General features: G+C 40.9%; 1 protein-coding gene across 11 annotated transcripts in view; it reads right to left on the bottom strand.

Annotated features, from left to right (window-relative positions):
- Positions 1 to 9,804: 9,804 nt before the first annotated feature.
- The window catches only part of HELZ (helicase with zinc finger), a 184,086-nt gene continuing 169,283 nt past the window's right edge, over positions 9,805 to 24,607 (bottom strand). For 10 of the 11 annotated variants that reach the window (XM_032241947.1, XM_032241945.1, XM_032241938.1 and 7 more), the window contains 2 exons: positions 23,130 to 23,382; positions 9,805 to 17,607 (listed from right to left, as the gene is read on the bottom strand). In XM_032241947.1, coding sequence (XP_032097838.1) covers positions 17,273 to 17,607; positions 23,130 to 23,382 — 588 coding nt within the window. In that variant the 3' untranslated portion in view covers positions 9,805 to 17,272. The remainder of the gene's footprint in view (positions 17,608 to 23,129; positions 23,383 to 24,607) is intronic. The other variant, XR_004257816.1, reaches the window with a different exon arrangement.

Here is a 24,607-nt window from a genome sequence, read left to right on the forward strand (position 1 = left end):
ATGGTCTTGAATCCCTGACCTCAGGTGATCAACCCGCCTCAGCCTCCCAGAGTTCTGGGATCAGGGTGAGCCTCCGCGCCTGGCCTTGGCATGCATCTTCTACTTCCCCATGGGTGCTTACGTGCCAGTCCCCCCAAAACACATCTGAATGGAATACCCACCAAACAGAATAGATTCAGCTTCCCAGGGTTTTAACTCTTTCAAGATATACTTCAGGACAGCCGGAACTGCGATGCAAACCGCAGTTTGGGTTGGAGACTGGCCGCCGGAGAGTCACACATCCCGGCATCTGCCCCAGAAAGAGGCAACACAGCAGAACAAAATAGAGTCAACCAAACCGATGCGGGGAAACATCTTAGTCCCCACCCAAATGCCCCCTGCCAGGAAGGATATCTAGAGGGGTCAATGGTCAGCTTTGCCAGGGACTAAAGGCCTCACTTCAAAGTCCACACTGCCATCCACCCTGAAGCCTGTGGTTGGCCTCAGAAACCCATTGCTCCTCACTCCTTGCTTGGAACTGTGTGACTTTTTTTTTTTTTTTTTTTTTTTTGGGAAAAGGTCCTGCTGTTGACGCCCAGGCTGGAGTGCAGTGACACCATCTCATCTCACTGCAACCTCCACCTCCTAGGTTCAAGTAATTCTCCTGCCTCTGCCTACTGAGTAGCTGGGACTACAGGCGCACACTACCACACCCAGCTAGTTCTTGTACTTTGAGTAGAGAGGGGTTTTGCCATGTTGGCCAGGCTGGTCTCAAACTCCTGACTTCAGGTGACCCACCCGCCTCGGCCTCCCGGAACTGGGTGACTTCAGCACCCAGCACACCTTGACGTTCCATCACACTTGCCTTTTCTCACTGTTTTTTGTTTGTTTGTTTGGTTGGTTGGTTGGTTTTAGAGACAGAGTCTTACTTGCCGCCCAGGCTGGAGTGCAGTGGTGCGATCTCAGCTTACTACAGCCTCGACCTCCTGGGCTCAAGCCATCCTCCCGTCTGGGCCTCCCGAGTAACTGGGACCACAGGTGTGCGCCACCATGCCCAGCTAATTTCTGTATTTTTTGTAGAGACGGAGCCTCGCCATGTTGCCTGGGCTTTCTCAGCGTTTTTACATCCATAATCTTCCTTGAGGCAAAGAAGGTAACAAAGGCAGGACCAGCAGCTAAGACATCAAGATCCATACTTCAGTGTGATTTTTTTTTAGAACTGTGGCAAAATACACACATCATAAAATTACCACCTTAATCATGTTGAAGCTTAGAGTTCAGTAGCATTAAATACACTCACATTGTTGTGTCACTCTGACCACCGGGCGTCTCCAGAACTCCTGGTCATCCCAAACTGAAACTCACAAGCACTAACCACATCCTCTCCTTTCCACAGCACCCTTCCACTTTCTGTCTCTGGGAGTTTGGACTCCTCTAGGTACCTCGGATCAGTGGAATCACGGAGTATTGGTCCTTTTGTGACCAGCTCATTTCCCTTGACGGCTAATGCCGTTAGGGTTCATCCACACTGGAGCAGGTATCAGAGCTTCCTTCTGTTTTCAGGCTCCGCAATATCCCATTCTACGTACTCCCATATTTTGTTTAACCGCTCACGCACTGACGGATGCGGGGTTGACTTACTGCCGCTGTCAACACAGGTTCACGCTCTGCTTCAGTCCTACTTTTGGATGTTTTGGATATACTGAGTGAGATATTTTTTAAAATTAAAATTAATGCAAATCTCCACAATTAACACAATATGGAAACTATCTTGCTGGGCAGGGCATCAAAAAAAGAAAAAAAGAAAAGAAACTATTAGGTAGTTTACAAATATAATTGCAGTTTTTACCATTGAAAGTAATGGCAAAAACTGGCCAGGTGCAGGTGGCTCAGGCCTGTAATCCCAGCACTTTGGGCAGCAGAGGCAGGTGGATCACTTGAGGTCAGGAGTTCGAGACCAGCCTGGCCAACATGGTGAAACCCCATCTCTACTAAAAACACAAAACAAAACAAAAAGTTAGCCAGGCATGGTGGTGGGCACCTGTAATCCCAGCTACTTGGGAGGCTGAGGCAGGAGAATCGCTTGAACCTGGGAAGCGGAGATTGCAGTGAGCCAAGACTGCACCACTGCACTCGAGACTGGGTGACAGAGTGAGACTCCATCTCAAAAAAATAAATTAAAAAAAAAGAAAGTAATGGCAAAACCTGCTGGCTTCCCACCTGTCTGATAAGCGCCCTCACCAATGCACACTTGGCCTCTGCCTCGGTTCCTGGAAGAACCAAGAGATGGCTCCCTTTCTGTCTGGCCAGCACTTGGTAGGACCCGCTCCAGTGGCTTGGCTCTTAGCCCCTCCTTAAATTGAAAATTTCAAGCATCTCTGTATACCGCTATTTTTTTTCTGGTTGTGCCGGTGAAGACAAATTTTAATCACATTCATCGCAGTATTTCCCCTCCCAGTGTGACTTGTTCCATTTTGACCAAATATTTTATTTACAAATCCATTTCTAATTTCTACCGTCCCCGATTTCAGAAACGGTTCGAAGTGGAGACAAGGTAATAATAAACCTACGATGTGGAACGTATGTATCAAACCAATGACTGGGATTCAGGCTGGGACGCAGCTGCTCCTGGCCTCCCCAAGCCTTCATTTCTCAGTCTCACTCCATTGCAACCACTGAGGCCATAAATTAATCTCCACACAAGGCATTGATCCTGAACGGTGGAGAAAGTTAATTAAGGTCATTGCCATTACAAGCAGCGATACTTTCTGTTCTTTTGACTTTGCTTCTGACGAGAATTTTTGTCATTGAGGGTTTAGACTTGTCTCTCTCGGCCCACAAGGTGTTCATGGCGGCCCCACAGAGACGTGGAGGACAGGGAATTTGTCTGCCAGACCACACCTGAGGGTGTCTAGCTCTGGCATGAGGAGCTCGAAAAACAGATTCACAGGTCACTGACTTAAACAGCGAACCCACTTCCTACCTGTCCTGGCCCAGCAGACACAATCAGAGGCAAATTGATGGTGTGTTTCAAACAGAGGGTCTTAGAGAGACCAAGGACATGTTTCAAAACACAAATGAGGGGCCGGGTGAGGTGGGTGCTGTAATCCCAGCACTTTAGGAGGCTAAGGCGGGTGGATCACTTGAGGTCAGGAGTTCAAGACCAGCCTACCAACTTGGTGAAACCCCGTCTCTGCTAAAAATACAGCATTTAGCTGAGTGTGGTGGCAGGTGCCTCTAATCCCAGCTACTAGGGAGGCCAACGCAGGAGAATCACTTGAACCTGAGAAGCAGAGGTTGCAGTGAGCTGAGATCATGCCATGGCACTCAAACCTGGGTGACAGAGCAAGACTCCGTCTCAAACACGTGCGTACACACACACACGCACACACGAGGTCAGTAAAAAAGAGACACCGCTTACTTAGAAGCATCTAAGAGGTAGAGAGGTGACCATGTGTAACCCTCTCCATCTAGTGGGGAGAGGAAATGAGCAAACAGAGACAAACAGCCAGGGTCTGCGTGGCATCAGCGGAGGCAGCCAGAGAACCAAGACAAAAGAGGAGCCGATGAGGCCAGAGTGGTCAGGCGGGGCAGTGCGGGTGACTGAAGCCAAGAGGGATGATCGCATGCCAGATTCCCCAGTCCAGGCTGACCTCTCAGCAGAGATGCAGAGTCCACGAACACCATGGAACTGCGGTTCTGCAGGGTGCATAGAAGTGAAATTTGCCTCTGACGGAGGGTGCGTGAAATCTGGTTGAGAGAAGCTCCCGTTCACCTTCAGATACTCAGATATCTCAAGACCAGAAGTGCAGCCTGTGAAAGGTGTGCAGTCCCAGCTCTGCCCCTCAGCCGGAGGCCTCCCTGGCCTAGAATCGGAGGGCTCCTGGAACCTCATGACAGGAGCAATTGTGGTGGACAGAAGCTGGATGGCTTATCCACTGCCATACTCCAGAGCAGGTAGCTAAAGAGACAGAAATGAAAGAAAAGGAGGAAAGGGGGAGAAGGACGCAAGGAAAGAACACCATACATTGCTTCGAGGGAAATAACATGGGTTTGTGAGTAGGACAAAGAGCAGAAGAGGCTGCCAATCAGCAGAATCGGCTATTGAAATTGACGAGGGCACTGATCCATCCTTTTTTTTTGAGACAGAGTTTTGCTCTTGTTGCCCAGGCTGGAGTGCAATGGCATGATCTCGGCTCACCACAACCTCCACCTCCCAGGTTCAAGTGATTCTCCTGCCTCAGCCTCCCGAGTAGCTGGGATTACAGGCATGTACCACCACACCCAGCTAATTTTGTATTTTTAGTAGAGACGAGGTTTCTCCATGTTGGTCAGGCTGGTCTTGCTCTGCCCTCCTAGGCCTCCCAAAGTGCTGGGATTACAGGCGTGAGCCACCATGCCAGGCTTCTTTTTTTTTTTTTTTTCTTTTTTTTTTTTTGAGACAGAGACTCACTCTGTAGCCCAGGCTGGAGTGCAGTGGCACAATCTCAGCTCACTGCAACCTCCGCCTCCTGGGTTCTGCCTCAGCCTCGCATGTAGCTGGGACTATAGGCACGCACCACCACGCCCAACTGATTTTGTATTTTTATTAGAGACAGAGTTTCACCATGTTGGCCAGGCTGGTCTCAAACTCCTGACCTCAGGTGATCCACCTGCCTTGGCCTCCCAAAGTGCCGGGGAGACCTTAAAACAAAGTTTCTTCAGCCCTGTCTCTCCATATGTTTCAACTTGTATGTGGCTCATGGGTTAGGATTTTTGTTATGTGCCGGTCTCCGTAAAAATTCAGGCCCACGCATGTCTGGCTCAGGTAAAATGGTGGACAAGGAAATCTACTGCTGTTGTTTTTATGAATGCAGTGTTTGCTCATATTGTCCAACCGACACAAATAATGTCTGATTCAGTTATCAGACTGTCTCTGTCTTCCATAAATTCTCATGTCAAATGTTTGTGTTCTTCAGAATATCATAATTGCCCTAACGAATTGCTTTTACAAGAAGCAGTTATAAATCTGTATTTGCTAAATAAATGTATAAAAGTAAAATGTCAATCTGCCTTATATATTTAGGTTCTAACAGAAGGCTCATGCCTCCCTAAAACGTATGAAGCCAAGCTATACCCGACTGCCTTGGGCACATGTTCTCAGGACCTCCTGAGGGCTGTCTCACGGACCATGGTCTCACATATTTGGCTCAGAATAAATCTCTTCAAATATTTTATGGAGTTTGACTCTTTTCATCAACAGGGAGGACTCCTTGGAAGCACGGAAGGTGCATGTGGCCTGGTCCTCTCTACCCTACTGAACCTACTCTGCAGAGCCCAGCTCAGACATTATGAGGTGAGAGGTTCTCCAACTCCTCAGGGCAAACTTCATGCTTCTCTCCTCTTTAACACTTTGTTCCTATTTCTAGTACTTACCTCATTGGAGTACAGCTCACTGGGCCACACGCCTTGCTGATTAAGAATTCTTTGACAGTAAGGCCTGTGTTTTCTGCAGAATCATCCTACCAGCTAGAATCTCCCCCTCCCCACAATCCTTTTGCCAAACCCTCTGCACAGCAGCACACGGTGCCCTCAGGACATGCGAGTGCCTTGAATAAGCTCCTGAACCAGTCACCGAGGGAATGCGGAGGAGGAATGCATGCAATGATGCTTCAAAAAAAGAATCGGGGCTGCATGTGGTGGCCCCCACCGGTCATCCCAGCATTTTGGGAGGCCAAGGCAAGAGGATCCCTTGAGCCCAGGAGTTCAAGACTAGCATGGGTAACATAGCAGGACCCCATCTCTACCAAAGTAAATAAATAAATAGGCATGGTGGTGCACGGCTGTGGTCCCAGCTATTCAGGAGGCTGAGGTGGGAGGATTGCTTAAGCCCGGAAGGTGGAGGCTGCAGTGAGGTATAATTGCACCATTAAACTCTAGCCTGGGCAACAAAGTGAGACCCTGTCTCAAAAAAAAAGGGGGGTGGGGGAGGAATCCACACTGTAAGAAGACCTCTAGAAGCAAGAAAAGAGTGCAAAAGAGCTCATTCGAAATCCAGGTCCTTGGCCGCAGGTGTTGGCAGCCAGAGTGGCTTGTCCCCGAGCGTGGCTTGAGTCAGATCAATGTAACTGAGCTAGCTGTATTTGCTACAGCAGAGCCCACAGCTGCACATCTCTGAGATGAGATAATTTTCTGAGCTAAAACACAACAGCTGACAGCCTTGAAGAACAGAGAGATTCAAGGAGCGTGTCATGGCTCACGTCTGTAATCCCAGCACTTTGGGAGGCCCAGGCAGGCGCACTGCTTGAGCTCAGGAGTTCGAGACCAGCCTGGGCAACATGGTGAAACGACGTCTCTACTAAAACACAAAAAATTGGCCGGGTGTGGGGGCATGTGCCTGTAGCCTCAGCTACTCGGGAGGCTGATGCAGAAGAATTGATTGAACCCGGGAAGCAGAAGTTGCAGTGAGCCAAGATCGAACCACTGCACTCCAGCCTGGGAAACAGAGGAAAAAAAAAAAAAAAAACAGATTTCTAAAAATATAATTACACTAGATTACAATTTATTTTTTTCCAAAAAAGTTGATCTTCTACTCTGTTAGCGGAACCAGCCCAGCAGGAATTACCCGTGATCCTCAACAGCCACCCTGAGATTTGATCCATCAAGATGAAGCCTATTCACTCCCCCATCTCTCAATACTCTTCTGTTAATTTTGTCCCAGGTTATACAACTTGCTTTACACCTGGTTTTAAAGCTAAAAGGATTGAATTTGCAAAACTTTAAGAGAAGCAACCTAGAGCACCCACTTCTATTTAGCTTTGGAAAATCATGCACATCCCTGAATTCTAAACAGATGAAAGTCTTAACCAGCAGGTGGGTTTGGGGACCAAGCACAAAGACAAGGCCACATGCTCTTGTGACTTCCGGACTTTCCCTTTTTTTTTTTTTTTTTTTTGAGACTAAGTCTTGCTCTATTGCCAGGCTGGAATGTAGTGGCACCATCTCTGCTCACTGCAACCTCCGCCTCCTGGGTTCAAGCGATTCCCCTGCCTCAGCCTCCCGAGTAGCTGGGATTACAGGGGTGTGCCACTATGCCCAGTTAACTTTTTGTATTTAGTAGAGGCAGGGTTTCACTGTGTTGGCCAGGATAGTCTTGATCTCTTGACCTCATGATCTGGCCGCCTCGGCCTCCCAAAGTGCTGGGATTACAGGCGTGAGCCTCTGCGCCCGGCCCTTCACTTTCTTTTTAGCCTCCTGTGTATATCTTTTGCCTATAAAGGAAACAAAACTCAGAAGACTAATTGGAACATTTCCGAGTTTCCTTTGCAAGGTCTCCAAAGCTTTCAGGCACTGCACTCCTACATCCAGACAGCTTGTCATCAGTGTTTCTGTTCAATTTGGGAGCAAACAATATCAAAACTCCATTCTCCCATGGCTCTGTGTGCAAGGGAGCAGAGCACGTGAGCTGAGTGTCCACCTGGCCGTGCCTACCTTCAGAGTCCTTCACTGGCTCCTCCAGATCCCCTAGCCGGCACCACTTTGTTCTCAAGGAGTTGCAGCGCAACTTCCTGAAACAAAGGTTCCAATCAATTTGCACAGCAGCAGTTTCAGTGAGCAAAGAGTGTGATAATACCATAGGTTTTGCAAGCTGCAGCTTCTATTCAATTTAATTACCTTCCTCTGTGGATTTCAAATCAACCAGAGCTTCAGACAAAGGGGGAATTTCATCACATTCTCAGAATGCTGCATGGCAGGCCTGTGTGAAAGTAGGCAGCATCCATCAAAAATGACATAACCATGGTGAAGCTGTCAAGTGAAGGGTTCTAACAGTGACACCAGGCAAGACACAAAATACTCAAACTCATGAATGCTAATGCTTTTCCACTGCTCAGAAAACCATGTGGAATGGGCAGAGACGTCACCGGAGAGGACAGTTTACTCCTCCTTCATCCCAGGTCACTTTCCCACCAAGTGTTGTCATAAGGCCACACTGTGTGGGCAAAGAATGTCAAGGGGAGGGGAGAGCATCTCTAAGCTCTTCTCTCCATCAAACCCCCAGATCCAGTTCAGCAGCGTTCATCAAAGGCCTGCCATGTCAGGCACAGAGCTGCTGTGGGTGGCTTAGAGGTCTGAGGACACGATCTCTGCTTCCCAAAAGCTCCTAAACTCCCAACTATAACACAGAAATGCTGATAAAGGAGGCATAAAGCTTAATTGCAAGCACAGAGACAAGGGGGCTAATTCCAGCTGGGTAGTGTGAGAGGTGAAATGAGTATCCCTAGGGAATGGAAGTCTTGAGAGCTGAAGGGCATGCTCCACACCAAATCGAGCGGCCAGAGTCAAGGGCTTGTTCAGGAAGTGATGCTGACTGATCTGCTATAGGCTGGTGTGTACAATGCTCAGGAACAAGCCTTGGGTGTCTTGATGTCCAGCTAAGAAGTGTAGGATGTGATGGAGAGCTACTGATGGCTTTTCAGCAAGAGTGGGACAATCTGATGTATTTCAGAAAGGGAACTGGCTGCAGTTGGTAGCAAGAAGTGTAAGTGAGGCAGTGCAATCAACACAGGGCTCTTCAAATCTTAAGAGGATTTCCACCGATTAGGGAATTGATTTGTTAGGACAATACTATGTAACTCAAGCAGCAGTCAATTTCAGACTAAGTGCTCTTTGGCTGTTCAGAGCTAACCACAGAATCCTGGACGTTCCAGTTCAACCAAGTCAGGTGCACACGGCTCTCCACGCCAGCACTGCTTCTGCTAACCAGCTTTCACTCTTCATGCTTGCAGTTTAGATGAAAGGAAGTGATTGTTTTAAGTAAATTTTCACACTAACTTTCATACTAATACAATTCTCAGAAAAAATGCTTCATAGGGCATCAGTATGGCACAGGGCTAACACCTGAGACAGTCACATCTGCATTTTCCCACTGAAAGTGGGGCCTTGGGTTATTTCATCTAGAGCAGAGAGCAGCTCAGGGAGTCCCCCAGATCCATTTGATTTATATGGAAAGAAGTTTTTCTTTCTAAAGTCTAGATTAGATTAATGTCATGTCAAATCAATTCAACTCAAAGTGAGATACCTAGTTTAAAAGGGATTCACTAGAAGAGTACAAGTGGTACACTGTCCTTAGGAAAGGCTGACCGTCCCAACTACTTAACATTTACAAACTTGAAGCACAGTATATTCAAGTAGATTTACGGTACCACATTAATAGGATGTTAAAAATAAAACAGCCAGGGCACACAAAGCCTTCTGTGACCTGCTAATGCTTCTCAAAATCACATCATGGCAGATGCAAAGAATTATTTCCCCAAGAAAAACAAGACCTTGACTTAGGGCAATTTTCTGCACAACCAGCACTTTTTTTTTTTTTTTTTGGCGGTTGAACTAATGCTTGTCAGGCATTACTGTGAAGTGCACGATTATATCTACATAACATATTGCTGTAAACTAGATTTATGAGTTCTCAAATAAATTCCGGGCCGCATTAACAACTAAGTGACTTAAGAGTAATTCATGATAATTTTTTTAAATTCGTAAGAAATATGTTGAATGACTATTTGAAAAGGGCTCATTTTCTCACTGACCACTGGAGATCTTTAAACTTTCAGGTAACACTTTTAAGTCTTAAGAGTGTTACTGCTGAAGTCTGGGGATTTAAGCCAAGTCACAAATTTCTGGAAAGCAGAGTTACAACTTTACAAATTCACATTGAGTTCTCAGTTACATTCATTTTACCATTTAATATTAGGAATAAAATCAAAGTGCTGTGCGTCACTTCAGTCAGACCTTTGATCTTAAGAGCAAAAGGAAGCAGAGAATCATAGTTCACAGATAATAAACAAATCTCCAAATTATTAAAAAGGCATTTTATTATAAATACATTTTAGTTGTAGCAGTAAAATACATTTTGTGTTACCATGAATCTTTTAAAACAAAAGAACTTCGCTGAGACAATGACCACACTGTAGAACTGTAGACCCCAAGTTGAAAACTTGTTTTATGGAACCAAAGTCGCTAACGTAATTCCAAAACTAAGTTAGAAAAGAAAATGACAAAGAAGAAAATAAAAAGCCCCAGAGAGTGGCTTTGGGGTTATTTTATGGTACAAAGTCACTTTTACTTTTAAGGATAAACTCTTTAGGTATTAGAGCCTCTTAGATGAGGTATCATTTACTGCAAAGAAAAAAAAATTGTTTTAATTTTGCCATAAATTATGCTTATTTAGATGGCTATATAACTGGTACTTTGAAAGACAAAACTGACCACCTCAGTTTTGTACAGCTTCCCTCAGGAAGACTTCCCAAAACAGACCCAGTATGAATTTGCCAACTAACTGATCTATGAAGTTAGCCGAACAGGTTTAGATAAGAACTATATGTATGAAGCATTAAAAAAAAAAAAAATCCTGTATCACTAATAACAGGACCCTTTAATAAAATGCAAAACTCATTATCTTTGTAATTTAGAAGTATTTTAGTCACCATATTTATCTAGGATACAACTACTACATACAGCCAGTACCTTCATGGGGTTTAAAGAATCAGGTCATGTGACTGGCACAGAAATCAGGTACAGTACAATGTCATATACATGGATTTATAGGAAGCAGGTATGGTCTGGATTTATGAAAATCCAGGACCCTTCCTCTGTATAGGGGGAGGCCGAGAAACATTTTCTCAACTGAAACTGACACTTTGGGACTTCAACCAGGACAAGGAGCCCTCTGACCTACTGAAAGATATAAAGAGGTCTTCACATACAAGGTTATCGTGCAAAGCAAAGTGTAAATAAACCAAAGCTCCCCTATAAGTTGGGACTGCATAAAGGAAATTGTGCTGAAAATATAAACAATCCTCTCCAAAGGTTAGCGAGCCTTTTCAGTAAGAAAGACTGTGTCTTAAGAACTTCAAAGCTGTGCATTCTATGATGGTCTTCATGTGTACTTTTACACCTAAGTCATTCTGTATTCTATTACCTTAAAAATAGATTTTTTTGTCTTCCTAGTATCTCAGTAAATTCAATGCCAAACTAAAAACCAGAAGCAGAGCCCAATACCCGCCAAGATGCAGTCCAGCGTGAATATTAAAACAGCAACAACACACAAATTAAAATATACCCAAAGGCCTGACAGGTTTATATTATAGGCAGTTTCTTTCTCAAAAATAACTTGCTCATACATGTGCACCTATGACTTATGAATAATTCATGCTGTGTAGGTGGTAGATCCCCCTAGGCTGTTTTGCAAACACATATAGATTATTTTAAAGGTAGCAAAGTAATCAGAGACATTTATTTTCTGCCATATGTAACACTTCAGGCTCTCTCTAACACCTGCTGGCATGGCAGAGGATCTAAAATAACTTTGTTAACCTGAGAAACACATAATTTGAAAAACAAATCCTTTGCCCTCATCACCCTTCCCCCGCCAAAAAAAAAAATAACCATAAAAACGGAAACATTATTTGGGGATTATCTATTGTTTTCGATGCTCTGTGCCACTGCCATCTTAGGGCAGGGGCTCCTGCACTTGGCGCCTCGATCAATGCAAGGTGCATTCTCGTGGCATTCTGATGGCTTCTTTCCAGGATTCTCGTTTCCATGCATATGGATCAAGATAGACTCTAACCACACCAAACAAATGCACAGCTTCCAGACCGAAGCCAGGGCAGCAGCGTACACAAAACCAAACTCACCCTAGAAACCGAAGAGCTCCTTCACCTTACTGTGAAAGAGCAGCAGAGACCCCAGCAGGGGTGAGAACGAGGAGGGGTGGCAGCCAAACCAAAGGTCCTGTCGCTCCATGGAGACCTTTCTCCACGACTGTTCCACTCGTGGCACCAGATTTATAACAATGTCTCCAGAGATCAGTTTTTTACACTGAGAAAATCAATGCATGGTTGAAAAGACGTTCAGACTCTGAAGGTCTCTGAGACTTTCACTGTGAGAATTAGACCAGTGATTTTCAAAGTGTGGTGCCTGGACTGGTAGCATCAGCACCGCCTGGAAACTTGTTGGAGATGTAGATTATCAGACTCCAGCCCAAAATCAGAAATGCTGGGGGTAGGTCCAGCTATCTGAATTTGAACAAGACCTGGAGGCAATTCTGATACTGGCTGAAGTTTGAGAACCACTGCTCCATCCTGTTCACAATTCTAAAATCTTAAAACAGGACAGATTTGTAAATAGTACTATGTGATTTCTACTCTGTGTTGTGACCTATGTAATTTGCCACCCTTTCCCCTTTACTTCTCAAACATTAAAAAAGTATTAATGAAAACACTTACTTCATAACATCAAAAATTTCTTAAAAGGTAATAATGATTTCCCCTCCTCTACATAGTTCTAAGGCAGGCAATCACATGCTAGTATGCAAAGTAAAATACAGAAGAGACCTCATATATGAGGTAGAAACAGTTAAAAAGACTCCCCACGAACATAATGAAAATGTCATAATATTGTTTAATGAACTCATAGAATTATATAAAACTTACTATGCTTTATGCTTAATATCTGTATCAAAATAAAATCTCTCTGTTGAACAAATTGCAAATAAAGTCTGGTCTAATACTCTGATTACTGAAACTATATGAATGTCTCTGGGTTTTCTTAACACTCCAGTTTTAGACATCTTAGACTACCACTGCAGAACTGGGTTTGGGATTGCACCACAGTTAACATTTCTAAGTCTAGATTCTTCTATTAGGTACCTCCCTCCAAAAAATTTTTAGAAACTCCGGTGACTGTTTCCTTAAAGTCCACTCTAAAGTAGACACTATCAACTGGTTCAAAAATTTTAAATATTACATTAAAATTGTTTTTAAATCTCTTGAATCTCATAGTCTAGTTTAAAGTAATAATAGAATGTGTTTAGTGAGATTCACTTCTTCCAACAATGGTCTTGCCATTACTAATGAAACAGGTATGAAAGCAGTAAGTGTGAATTTGGCAGCTTTAAAGTCTCAGCCAATAAATGTCCATCCTCAAGCAGATGGGAAATGCGAGGCGCGTATCATAACGAGCACTTTCAACACTAACATGCCACTTACTCTTTCAAGATGGTATCTTTATAAGTGATTAACACCATTACGTGATCCTTTGAACAAGAATTCATAGTTAGAATATTACCTGTTCTAATTTCTAGATGGTTTGAATGTAGATCAGATGGCAAAGAGCAGAGACAGTTCCATTAAGACATTTAACTTGTGATTCAGGAAAACATATAGCGTGGCAGTAGAAATTAAGGATTTTCAATATGTTAAGGGGATGGTGAGCAAGAAATAATGTCTGGTAAATCATAAGTTACTACCATTGAGGAGCTGGAGGGAAAAACGATAGCTAGCCTACGTAACATTGAAAGCACCAATTTGTATCCTTCAATACATTTAAAGTTTTAATCTTGTATTTTTATAGATTGCTTCTTGGATTCCCTTTTTACAAATAATTCCTCTATAAAACAATGCTATAGTCAGTGTCTGTTTTCAAATGAGTATTTCAGTAAGTCTAATTTTCTTAATAACAATGGTTGAAATACTAACATTTATCTTCAAATTGTTCTTCACACCCTGACTCTTAACCAAGGTGGCTCACTCTAGCTAAGGGGGCTAGAGATACATCTGCTATGTCTGCAGCTTTGCTCTTGAGATGAAAAATATTAAACACATAAAATCAACTACACGAGAGCAACACAATACTATATGTTAATTATCCCAAAGTTAGGAAATTCAGTTAGCTTTCTCAGCAACTCCAATGCTGCCACAAAAAAGGAGAGTATCTTCACAAATAGGTCTTGAAATTGCCATGTTTAATTAGGTAATGCTTATTCAGTGGGAATTCTGCTTATTTTACTTATTCTGCAGTTCTCTGAACTGAAAAGACCAGTTGATGTTTACATCGAACCTAAACTTATTCTAAAATCTGATGATTAAAAAAAAAACCTACACAAAGCATTTTGTTATTTCACGTGTAAAAAAAAAAAAATGACCTGGATAGAAAGCCTATTTGTGTGAGGAAAGGAAAATTAAGGTCATGCTAGTTTAAATGGTCAATAATTAACTACCGATTAATCAAAAACAAAGTTCTGCTGTAACAATTTGGCAAAGCATATGCCCAAATGACAACCAAAACCCCCTTTAAAAACACACCAGAAAATATCCACGCTACATGGAATGAGCTTCTTCAAATCATAACAAAATATTTTTAGATCATGAAAAGAAATTTTTCAGCATCAATGCTCTACTTTACAAACTCTATCATCCAAAATAATGTCTTTAAGGTTAAAAAAAGAAAAGAAAAGAAAATCTCAAGTAGCATTAAAATTAAAAAATGAAACAAAATATTCTGGAAAGAAAAAAAAGCTTCAGAGTGATACAAAGGAAAAAGATGTAAAAAGAAGTGAACAATTCACCTCACTTAGAAAAAAATCTGAAGAAAATGGAAGCTGGTAATACTTGGTATTATCTGAGAGCTATCATCAAGTTTTCTGGAAAAAATTTTATATACATATATACATATATATGTATATATAAGGGCTGAACCTAGTATATAAATTATGTTTCATAAATCCGATTTATGGGTACTTGCTAATACTACTCAAGTAATACCCAAAGAATAGCAACTGTACTCAGATGACATGCCTCATTTTGATGGAAACTTGCAATGATTCTTACAGAAGACTTGCTCAAAATGCTACAAGATACTATGTGTAAAGAGCAGGTTCTTTAATGCACAGTTAGAAAGATGGCATTGCGTAATGCTGAGGAAGAGTAAGCTTGTTGTAAGTCAAAATAAGCATCTGATGCAGAATCTAAGAAAAGCATCAGAAGGAAGCAACATTTGAATCCTTAACTGGCTATGAAATGATAAGGGAATGAGGAGTGCTCATTTACTCACAGCAGAGTGGTGAGCCAATAAGTAGCTATTATTTTTAGTTTTTAGAAATAACTGCTTAGAACAAAGTCATGACAACTTAATAGCTTCCTTATCCAAAGCTTCCACCATCAACATACTTATATAAGGTGATGGGGTCCACACGTGACCCCATGACCCTTAACTAAATATAAATATAAATAATTTAAAAACTGCTTTTTAAAGATTCAAGTATAGAAAAGAGAAAATTAGGCAATTACCTCAGGACCAGGGGTTACCTGCAAGCCCTGACTTGACAATTCTGTCTTTATAAGAATGCTTTTGAACATTCATCTAGCTTGCATTGTAGTCCCGTATGCCGAGGGCTCAGGGTTGGATAACCACTGATGAGAAGATTATTTTCCGTAACATTCTCAATCAAAGAGATCTAATTTTCATTCGGACTACATCTTGGGTTTTGTCATAGACTTAAAAGTACATAGCTACGTGGCAAAACCTTTTCTTTTCTTCCTTACTAAAGTATGTGGAGGAAAATCTGACATTGCTAAATGTGGTGATCTGACATCATACAGAGAAAGCCTGATGCTTAACTTGCTGGCTCAGCTTTCCAACTGTGATTTATGCTAACCGTTAACACGTCTGCACTTTACAGGTCTATGTCTGCCACCTTACACAGAGGCCCACAGCCTGTAACGCAAAGCCACACACAAATAAACTGCACTCTCTGCAGAAAAGTAGAGCTGAATAAAAGAGGCACACGGCGTTCATCCTGGAGCTTGCTAACCATTAACCAAAGGCACTCTTTTATCCCATAGTCTGAGGATTAAAAGGGGTTGTAGCTGGCCAACATAAGCTAAACGCCAGTCATTGAAGAAATGTCAGTAATTTTTCTTTATCCTTGCCACTTTTCATCCTGGTTTTATAAATGTACTTTGATTATAGGATAGACTACTAAAAGTGGTCTTTCAAAAACCCGTTTTTGAAGGGATCATCAGGAAGACTGCATTCATTTGAAAGGTTCCCAGCCTCATCTTAATTTTTTTTTTAAGTTTATATCGTAGTTTCAAGGTTATCTCTGAAATATAAAAGTAGTATTACTAGATCAGGAAAATGATAAGGACATATATTGCTTTAAATGTGTGACAAGACCATCAGTTTCAAGAGGGTAAACATTCTCCCTTGGATTTTACCAAAATTCATTCAAAACCATTTTTAGACGGTAGAATATTTAAGATGGCTATTTAAATTTTATATCGTATACAAGTTCAATACGGGTATTTTAGAAGAATCGAAAGACATGAAAAACAGGGGTAGTTTTCTGCCCCAGATTTTGCTGAATTTTGATACATTTTTGACAAACATCATATTTCTTCTTTAATGGTGTTCCTCAAACAAGGCAGCTAGCAAAATATTTGAATTGCCACATATAATGTCACATTTTAATGTAAACAGCAAATAAGGTACCAAAATTTTTACTGGAGGAAAAAAGACCCAAACCTTGAAGCGGCACAATTCTTTATACCACTGGAGAAGAGGGAAGCCAGGTTACAAACATTTACACATGCATAGTGAGAAAAAAAGAATTTTACTAAATTCACGCATTTTTAAAATAGTTATCAAGTCTACTAAGCACCAACAATCCTAAAAATTTTTCAGCTTCTTGATTTGTTTAAAAAAAAAAAAAAAAAACACTATCAAATTAACATTAAAAACAAGCTTGAAGTGTAGCTTGTCCAAAAATAACTAAGTATGCCAACGTTTTTTTTCACATTTCAAAAAACAGTGGCATACGAAATATGCCTGCAAAGAATGCCTTTAACTCTATCCTACGGTGGATGGAGATTACAACAGCACATCATACATAGTCTAAAACTATAAAAGTTTTAGAATGCAGCATCGTGTCACAAAAAAAAAAAAAAAAAAAAAAAAGGCTGATAAAACTTAAAGTATTTAGAAGATGCTGCCCCTTTATTTTAAAAAATTTTAAATGAATTTAAGCAAAAATAACATACATTTGTACATCAACTGGCCATTTCTGGTACAGAAACCCAGCATATGGTAATATTATTGAATAAATGTAAATGCTACTTACAATTTTTTTTTCTTTTTAAATATATTTTAGACAAAATTTTTTTTTCTTTTTTTTTTATAGTTGCACAATTAACCTCTTGGCTGCTAGCTTGATGCAAACATGTAACAATACACAAATTTAAAAATTTTTTTTATTCTACATAAAAGCTGTCAAAGTTTTGACACATCAAAAATGCAAAATAATGGAATATACTTAAAAAAATTAGTTGTAAGTCTAGCAGCAAAGCAATTAAGTGAGAACATACTTAATATTAAAACAAAGGGAACTGTGCATCTATAGATGAAGTCCAACTACCTTAATTCTAGTGATACAAACAGAAATTAAAACATTCTCCCTTGAGGGAAAAAAAAGTGATTATTTAAAATACGAGTAAAAGCCATTGCTGCCGGATGAGCTCCCCAGGCTCAGTTCCTGGAAGAGAGACAGAGGGTCGCTACTCTTCTTGGCCTGCTCAGGAGGGGGCCTGGGCTTTGGAGGGGCCCGCAGAGCGCTGGCATAGGACATGGTGGGCTTGCCCCCTGCAGAGCTCTGGGGGCTACTGCTATTGGCCGACTCCGCGATCTGCTTGTTGGGCATGAGGGGTGGGAACTGGCCGAGATGCTGCAGCACACTGTAGTTGAAAGAACTGGACACCTCGAGGTTCTCCGACTTCAGTTGATCCTCAGAGGGTTTGACAGTCTTGGGTGGCGCTAAAAGCAGAGAACAGTGACAGTGATTTAAGGGTGAGCCCAGCAGTGTTCATGCGCCTCATTCACTCATTGTGTCAGAACTGGATTTCGTCTTCAGAACTCCGGCAGTACAGCCGCAAGGACAGACATCATCTGCCACAGAATGCTGAAGTCACAACACATCCAACCAAATGTCTCTATCTTATAGACACATAGAACAGCTATGAGAAGTGTAATAGCTAACATACAAAAACCCACGTTCAAATCTGAAGGCTTGCTGAGAAATAAAAAACTAGTTTGTGTAACTGTACACTTTGATATTTATCTTGGTAACTGCTCATAGTTTGTAAACAGGCACATGTTCTCTCTTAAATAAAAAAGAGCTGCCTATCCAGACTCCTGGTCTAAACAGCTTTTACTATGGAGCTAAATAATAGTACCATGGGATTCCATTTGTTTAAAATGCTGCCCTTCCTTGTATTATATACTGAGTAATATAGAGTAAGGTGTGGGCATGGGGGCTGTGAATGACTTCACATTTCCTATAATCTGCCTTTCAAGGTCCCTTAAAATTTGACTCCATTCTTCCTAACCAATTTTATTGCTCACTAAACCATAGCTTGCTTTCAAATAATTGCTTTTCTTTTCAATCTTCTAAAAATTTATATAACATTATACTGGATTATAAACATAATACAAATTCATTGACGACAATTCATACTTTCCAATACCAGAGATAAGCCTTAAGTTGTTGTTTTATTTTTCCCTAAGTACTTGATTTAGATTATTTTATAACTTACTTAGGTAATGTCTCATATTTAGAAATGTTCATTATCGTCAATTTTTCTCTTCTATAGACTGAGATGCTCCAGGTAAATATTTCTAATATTCATGGCTGCTTCCTCAGGGTAAATGCCTAGGTATACAGCAGGATGTACAAGCCGTACAAATTCATGTACCTCATGGCTACTTCCTCAGGATAAACTCCTAGGTGTACAAAGCTTCTGACAACTGTGGCCAAACTGCTCTGCGGGAAGATGCCACCCATGTGTACTCAGCCAGCCGTGTTTGCCCATGGCCTTACGCTATCACAACACTGGGATTATTACTGTTTAAAAGTTAGCCTATTTTATTAAGTAAATCATTATCCTGTTGTGGTTACAATCTGCATTTCCTTGATAGTTGGTGTGTATGGACAGTTTTTTCCTGTTTATTACCTATTTGCAGGCTATCTTTGTCCATTATTCTGTTGGACATACTATTCTATTGTTTTTCCTATTATTTTGTAAGCACTTTTTACATGTGAAGAATACTATTCTTTTGACATATGTTGCAAATATTTTTACCTGTTTCGTGATTTCCCTTTTAATTTTATTTATAATGCTTTCACTTTGTCAACAAATGTTTCAGATTTTATTAAGTAAATTCATGAACTAGATCCTATGTGAAGTCAGATAAATATTTACATCTTTTCGTGAACCTTTTAGGGTTTCCTGTTTTAAATTAAAATGTTATCTATCTGCAATTTATTTTGTTATCTGGCATAAGGTAAAGATATGACTGTTCATTTACTTGTCCCCTGAAGGGTTACATAATTATTCACTGAATAACATCCTGTCTATGTGGATCATACTTTTATTATTACTAAGTTCTTTTGTGCACTGAAATCTGTACCTGAGCTTTCTAGTCTCCCTGTTCCACTGAATCGTATTTCTATTCCTGTATCAGTATTGTTTACGTTTTCTGTGGCTCTATAACAAATCGCATTCTCTGCTCTTTGAGGTCTTCCTCCTTTATTTTCCTCCTCTACCTCTTTTCAGATAAATTCTGAATATTCTCACAGACCCTCTACTTAACTGAAAAGGCTGGGAGTTATGCTCAGTTCACTTTTCCTGCTTTCTCACAGGCTGCTTCTCTTATCTGGAATTTGCCCATTTACCCATCCGAAACCTTAAACTGCCATCTCGATGCAATAAATATTTATTGAGCACTTACTGCTGCGCTAGACCTATGAAAGTACGCAGTTGGTTAGAGCAGCCCTTCATAAACTTATCATTTTATTGTGGAAATAATATATAAACCCACAACATGGCTAAATAACAATGGAAGTGGAACAGGGAATGCTGATAGGTCCTAAGGGAGTTCTGAGAGAGCCAGGAGGGAATTTTCATACGGAAAATGAAACCTGGGATGAGTTCTGAAGAATTTAAACAGATGGGGAAAGACTAGGAGGGCAAAGGAGACACTGATAACAATCTCTCCGTTTTCATTCTTTCTCCGTTTCCTATAGATACAGAAACCCCACCCATCACACTAAGCTTAAATTGATTCTCCTGCCTCAGCCTCCCAAGTAGCTGGGATTACAGGTGTGCATCACCATGCCCAGCTAATTTTTGTATTTTTAGTAGAGACAGCATTTCAGCACGTTGGCCATGTTGGTCTCAAGCTCCCGATCTCAGGTGATCCGCTCGTGTTGGCCTCCCAAAGTGCTGGGATTACAGGCATGAGCCACCGCATCCGGCCTAGTTTTAAATGCTTTTGTATAAATAAATTCTTAGAAAATAATAGCTTAGAGACAGTTTAACCTAATGCCTATGTCCTTATCTAACCATGAATACAAGACTGCTTTAATTAATCATGTATATATTCCCAATAAGAGAAAACATTCTCTGAACCTACAAACTTCACTAGTCTTACAACTAATATTTTCCAAAATACACATCTCTATCTAATCTAAAATTTTCATCTCATGCATTAAAAAAAAAGATCTGCTAAAGTATGTCTTGTCACCAGGTAAGCGAACAGAAACCAAACACACCTGTGTTGGAGGAGCTATCCCCACCCCCCGAAGTGCAACTGGGTCACCCCCTTAATTGCACAGAATCTAGTTTCATTAGCTTTTTTTCTCCACAAGCATTTACTAACAGCCTAAAGTATATTCAGTGCCAAAATGAGAAATTCAACATTTAAAAAGGCCAAAGATGGGGTTTCTATTTCAGGCTTACAGTTTAACTGTAAATTGATATCCATATCAAACACAATGATCTTTTTAAAATTTCAAATCAATATAATATAAACAGTTTTCTTCAAGCTCTAGAAATGAATCTCTAACTTCAGTAAGAAGTTTCTCAGATAATTATTTTATATCTGTTGCCACTACTACAATTCTCCAAAAATAAAAAATTGATAAACAAGAGGTTGTGCTTCAGGACACTCATGATTTTGAATTAATTTTTCAATGCTTAACTAAGTGATACTTTCAACTAAAAAACACTACAGCATGTCTCCAAGCAATGAAGAAAATAATGACTTTCTATTTGTAGAAAAGATACCATAAATGACATGAGCATTTGCTCAGGAACTTTCTACCTCATCAGCTTGGGTCAGCTTTTTATTGATTTTGGTCAAAAGCTATCCTAAAACTTAGGTTAAAAAAAGGAAAAGAAGAAGAGAAATGATGTTATCTTAAAAATAAATTATAATAAAACAACCAAAAAAGTAACAAATTACCATCACTGATTTGTAATGTAGATGTTTGCCAGGAAATTCAAATATGATAACGTGAGTGAGTATATTTATACTAGACCGTACAAGTGACAAAGCAGGCTCATGCCTATAATCCCAGAACTGCGGGAGGCCAAGGTGGGTGGATCACTTGAGGTCAGCCTGGATAACATGGTGAAACCCCATCTCTATTAAAAATATAAAAATTAGCTGGGCGTGGTGGCGGGTGCCTGTAATCTCAGCTACTCAGAAGGCTGAGAGGCAGGAGAATCGCTTGAGCCTGGAAGGCAGAGGTTGCAGTGAGCCAAGATCACGCCACTGCACTCCAGCCAGGGCAACAGAGCGAGATTCTGTCTCAAAAAAACAAACAAAAACTGACAAAGCAGCCAGGCACAGTAGCTCATGCCTGTAATCCCAGCACTTTGGGGGGCTGAGGTGGGCAGATCGCTTGAGTCCAGAAGTTTGAGACCAGTCTGGGAAACATAGCCCATCTCTGCAAAAATAAACACCAAAATTAGCCAGGCATAGTGGCACGTGCCTATAGTTCCAGCTACTTGGGAGGCTGAGGCAGGAGGATCATTTGAGTTTGGGGTACAAAGGATGCAGTGAGCCGAGATTGCACCACTGCACTCCAGCCTGGGTGACAAAGTGAGACCCTGTCTCAAAAACAACAACAAAAAGACAAAGCAACCTGAGACAAAATACAGCAGCTTACTCATAACAGGTACTAAAGAATGTTTAAAGACTATAATGACAATGTCATTTGCCAGCAAATAAAAGCAAAAGCTTTTAAATGTTTTTTTTTTTTTTGCCCTACCACGTCTATTGTTCTAAAAATATGCTTGTGTGGCACATATTCAAAAATGGGCCAGTTACAGAAACAATAGATTCACATACTAAAGATGAACAAAATTAGTTCCAAATATAAAAGTTGTTGCTACTGGGCAAAAATTCACCACACAAAGATCTCAGACTTGTTCACAAAGATCAACGTCTACAGCATACAAAGAGAAGGAATCAGAGAATTCAAGCAGTATAATTAATTCCTTTACATTCACTATAAAAAAAGAGAACATAGGAAAGATAAAAGTGCATTCATCTTTAAGGCTGAAGAGGCAGACTCTCGACTTTCCAACACATGGTACAAGTTTAGAGTGTCTTACCCATTCCTGTCCCTTTCTATGCCTTTTTTGCTCTTTAGCCATGGACTTCTACGGTTTATCAGAATATAAGGAATAAACACAGGATTCCTAAAGCTCAAAATGTTAGACTTTACTAGTCTCTCTCGTAGCCAGACTCTATTATATAGCAAATTATCAACACTTTACTGACAATGAATCCTTGAAAACATATTAATCTAAGCAACTCCCACCTGCTCCCCTGAAGGAAAAAAACAGAAAGCAGAAAACAAACTTTTCCCTAGCAAAGGTGAGTCTATCTATTCAGAGACATGTTTTAAGCCCCATTTCTTCTTTCATTTCATCACAGGTCAAAATGATCAGTTTCTATATATGGATAGATCTACTAACCTTCCGGACATAAAATTAACGGCCTGGTACAGTGGCTCACGCCTATGATCCCAGAACTTTGGGAGGCCAAGGCAGGTGAATCACCTGAGGTGAGGAGTTCGAAACCAGCCTGGCCAACATGGTGAACTCCAGTCTCTACATACAAAAAATTAGCCAGGCTTGGGTGTGCATGCCTGTAATCCCCACTACTTGGGAGGCTGAGGCAAGAGAATAGCTTGAACCCAGGAGGTAGAGGTTGCAGTGAGCTGAGACCATGCCGTTGTACTCCAGCCTAGGCAACAAGAGTGAAGCTGTCTCAAAAAAAAAAAATTATATATATATATGTATATATATATATATATATATGGAATCAATACAGTCCTAAATTGCACACCTATGAGCTATTGGCATTATTAAATACTGTTCAATGATGATAATGAAAATTGGGGGTAGGGGGTGTAGAAGAAAAACTCCACAGATATCTGGGAACTGAGGAGTAGAGATTCGTTTTACCCACCCACTCTGTCTTACCTATCAACTCTCTGGGCTGAGCTGTCCTGCTGGATCCATTGCACGGAATGTTCTGATAGGGAGTAGATGAGGTGCTGTTTACCCAGGACTCCGGGGATGAAAAGTTGAAAGACGATTGGTTACTGTGGTCCTGAAGCTCTTTACACTGAGCCAGACTATCTTGAGGAGTGCTTACTTCTTCAGAACAAGGTTGAACTGAGCTAGATGAGATTCTTCTTTGGTACAAGGGCCGACCAGGTCCTCTGGGCTCATACTACACAAAGAAAAAGAGCATTTCATAAATCCGTGCACCTGTGCCATAGTCCTTTCTTTTCACTCCATAGCAATCTCACTACATAAAGTAGAAATTCTCAAGAATATTCCGTGACTGTGAAACCCTCCCTCCACCCTACTTCCACCAGTAAGAAAAAGAGGCGGGGAGAGGGCAGGCTAGGCTCTTGACATAATGTCGGAACACCTGGGCTCAAAACTCAGTTCTGTTCCTCGCTGCATAGTCCTGACAATACATGTCTGATTTCCAATTCTGTTTTCTTATCTATAGAATATGGGAACTGAAGCAGTTGTTTTCAGTTCTAAAATCCTATTGACACTTTAGATAATAGTAGATTAAGAAAAAGCATGAAAGAGCAAATCTGCTCAAAATTAAATGGGTGAAGTATAGTCAATTGAGTCCTGGCCTTCTTGAGCACAGTCATCTATTCTAAACTTATCTCTTGGGCCCTGGCCTTCATAACATCACAATTTATTTTTCTTTAGACCTGATGGCAAGATCTGATTCCTCCCATCCAACATAAATACTCCTGACTAGGCTCCACTCAAACTTCAAATAATATAGAATACTTATTCATTTATTCAAAAAATCTTTTATATGTTTGAAACCCAATTAATTTACCCAGTATATTTTCTCCTCCCTAAACTCCATTTGCACAACCTAAATTCCTTTAACTCTTTCAACAAGATCTATGTGGGAGCCATTTCAAGATTTTTTTTATAGTCACCCAAGTGCTGTTTAATTTGTTCTTGCCAGACTCTTGTGATCAACATTCATAGTCAGTTCTAATGGCAAGGCAGTAAAGAGCAGTGGTTAGGTATCAGCCTCCATCTAAAGCCAGACCATCTGGGTTAGACTTCAGGCTCTGACTTTTATTGGCAGTGTCACCTTGAGCAATTGATTTAACTTCTTTTTAACATGAATTACCCACAGTCCCCACATCCTGGGATTGTTGGGAGAATTAAATAAGCATGCATAGCATTTACAACAGTTCTTGGCACACAGGAAGGGTTCATTACTATATAATTATTTCAATATATAAAGATAAGATTCCATGTTCAGTCGCAAATGACAGAATGGGATTGGATTTTAATTTTATTTTTTTAAATTATACTTTAGGTTCTGGGGTACATGTACAGATCATGCAGGATTGTTGCATAAGTACATACATGGCAAGATGGTTTGCTGCCTTCATCCCCCCATCACC

The sequence above is a fragment of the Sapajus apella genome, unplaced genomic scaffold (assembly GCF_009761245.1).
Source record: "Sapajus apella isolate SASKATOON/1434 unplaced genomic scaffold, GSC_monkey_1.0 scaffold48, whole genome shotgun sequence".
Classification (NCBI taxonomy): domain Eukaryota; kingdom Metazoa; phylum Chordata; class Mammalia; order Primates; family Cebidae; genus Sapajus; species Sapajus apella.